This window comes from Lipotes vexillifer, unplaced genomic scaffold (genome assembly GCF_000442215.2).
Source record: "Lipotes vexillifer unplaced genomic scaffold, Lipotes_vexillifer_v1.1 scaffold1503, whole genome shotgun sequence".
NCBI classification, from domain to species: Eukaryota; Metazoa; Chordata; class Mammalia; order Artiodactyla; family Lipotidae; genus Lipotes; species Lipotes vexillifer.
Genome location: NW_006772915.1, coordinates 615,928 through 618,432, shown reverse-complemented (window position 1 = coordinate 618,432; position 2,505 = coordinate 615,928). Strand labels below are relative to the sequence as shown.

The 2,505-nt window shown below is 39.1% G+C and overlaps 1 protein-coding gene across 1 annotated transcript in view; it reads right to left on the bottom strand.

The window, feature by feature from the left end:
- Positions 1-2,505, bottom strand: part of CHD2 (chromodomain helicase DNA binding protein 2) — a 123,389-nt gene that overhangs the window by 45,102 nt on the left and 75,782 nt on the right. Inside the window, exons 24-25 of the mRNA XM_007447938.1 lie at positions 2,152-2,244; positions 2-46 (exon numbers count right to left, since the gene is read on the bottom strand). Coding sequence (XP_007448000.1) covers positions 2-46; positions 2,152-2,244 — 138 coding nt within the window. The remainder of the gene's footprint in view (position 1; positions 47-2,151; positions 2,245-2,505) is intronic.

Here is a 2,505-nt window from a genome sequence, read left to right as displayed (position 1 = left end):
GCTCTTCTAGTTCTTCTTCATCCTCCATTGTTGCAAAGTTGGCAACCTTAAAACAAATGGACAACCCATTGTCTGACATTTCCCTATTTCCCAAACACCATCTACTAACACACCAACTCAAGCACTGTTTTTAATCTAACATGCTATGAATGATAATAGGACTCCTGTGATATTACATAATCAAATAATCAATTTTCTACTCATCTCTCCCTTATCGACCCCCCCCCAACAAAATCTACTTGCCAAATCCTAAAGTTCATCAGAAATTTTACTGAAAAACAGGGAAAGATATAAAGCTACAAACTGCCTTATTATAAGTTTTATTGAAAGATTTGCTGTTAAATCATACACACTTTCTAATGTACTAATTAGAAATTTTAGATTTATTTAGATTATAACATTTGAAAACCTAATACTAATCCATTACAAACTTACAGTCCTATACATTATAAATCGCTACTGAATAGAGCTCATTTGAAACAACCCATAACTCAAAGCAGTAGCTATTGGTTACCTTATTCATTTTTATCAAAAGTATAGAAGCTAAAGGTATGTAAGAATTTCATATGCTCAAAACTGCATGTTAGTCTTAGGAATAAAAACAAGAACACAAAATGCAAAAAACTGAAACAAACCTGGAAGAATATTCCATTTATTTCATATCAAATATTTAATATATTTAGACCAGGACACCATCATGAAGATTACTTCTGTTTAAGAAGGGAGCAGTAGCCATAGAAGTGAAATCCAGTTGAAACGCTAACAATTCACCTCCATCCTCTGCATCCAGACACTCTGATCCTAGAGCTCTGTGATCCACTCAACTCCTTCCTTTTTCTTCCACTAAGACAACTTCTACCTGTGGCCAACCTTGGACTTCATCACAAAATAATGCTTCCTTTCAAACACTTCTTCCTCAGCCCTTATGGGTCTACCACACATAAGCATCAATGTAACCTCCAGGTCTTCCCTGCTTCTCCAACATGCATGGAACCAAACCATGATGAATCCATTCAACCACGTTCTCACTGGAATCTGGGAAACTTGCCACTTTGATGACTCTTCGATGCCTCCCAAGCCAATCCTCCCACCTTGGATGGCCAACTGATTCAACTTCTCTGACCTCAAGTATTTCTGGAGCAAGTCATATGATCCTGCTGACTGGCTCTAATGTGAAGCCCCATCTTCTAAATTCAGCTCTACACCCTAAACCAAGTTCCTCCTGGCAACTCCTGGCCCCTGGATGGGACTATCCCAAATCTTTTCCACTTCTCAGCAAACACCTCACTTAATTTACTGGTAATTAAGGTCACCAGTTGGAACTCCTACATCTTCTCTCCCCTCTATTCCCTGAAGTGTATACTTTCCTTTTTCTTTCAAAGCCCAGTTCCTCCATCTGTGCTTTTGATTATATCTGTTCCAGTCTCCTCCTGGGCAATGTGCAATCAAATTTTCCTTCTTTCCTTAGAACCTTCAGTATTTCCCTATTCTCAGTTTCTTTCCTCAACCTAGAAACGTGGTAACACCTTTAAAAAACTTTGCCTTGCTTGATCCTTCTATCCTCAAAAATTACTTTCACTGTTCTCTTCACTAAGCTTTTTAATAATGTCTATACTCAATGCTGTCATCTCCTACTCATCAGGTGCCCAGCTTCTGCATTTAGTCCTGATCTCATTTAATTTTCTATCAAATACCACTAACTACCCCATAACTGTCCTTAAAAAAAAAAATCCCACCAAGTCAAGGGCTTCCCAACTGTCACCTTCTATTTTCATACCTTTGACCTCTCTTTCTTATGATTCTATTAATGTCTCTCCCACAACCTCTCCACCCCTCCCAGAGCTCCACACTACCAAGTTCTCCACCTATCCCACTGACAGCTTATTCTAGCCCTTGTCACAGCGACTTCTTTTCCTCTACCCACTGAATATGGGCAGGATGGACCGCTTCAGTGGTGACCCTCATGGGGAGGACTATATGGTGTATACCCACATCATACTTGGAACTCTGGAGAATGATTTTAAGGGGTATGAGTCAATTTTGGTAAATAGAGAAGCTGAGTCCCTTGCACCCAGGAAGTACTGACAGGCATTACTTATTATTGGTTCATGAATCAATGCCAAAGACTTTCTCAGACAATGATTTTCATACCTTAAATTGTGACAGAAGCTCATCTGTTGCACTTGTTGAGACTTCATTCTCTCTGGTTTCAGCCAAGCGCAAAATTTCATCTATATCCATTTCCTAAAAGAACAAGAGCAACACAAACATGGTAAAAAGGCAAGCAGTGGTAAGCATTTACTGAAAATGACTGGTGCAAATACACCAACTCCTTCTCTGATATTCCATTTTCTTTTACACTCTCAGTTTCATGTCCTTTATATCTAATGTTTCAAACTACTATTTATACAAATGATAAAATGAAACTTCAGAAATTACGAGAAATAAAATTGGGGGCTTCCCTGGTGGCGCAGTGCTTGAGAGTCCGCCTGCCGATGCAGGAGA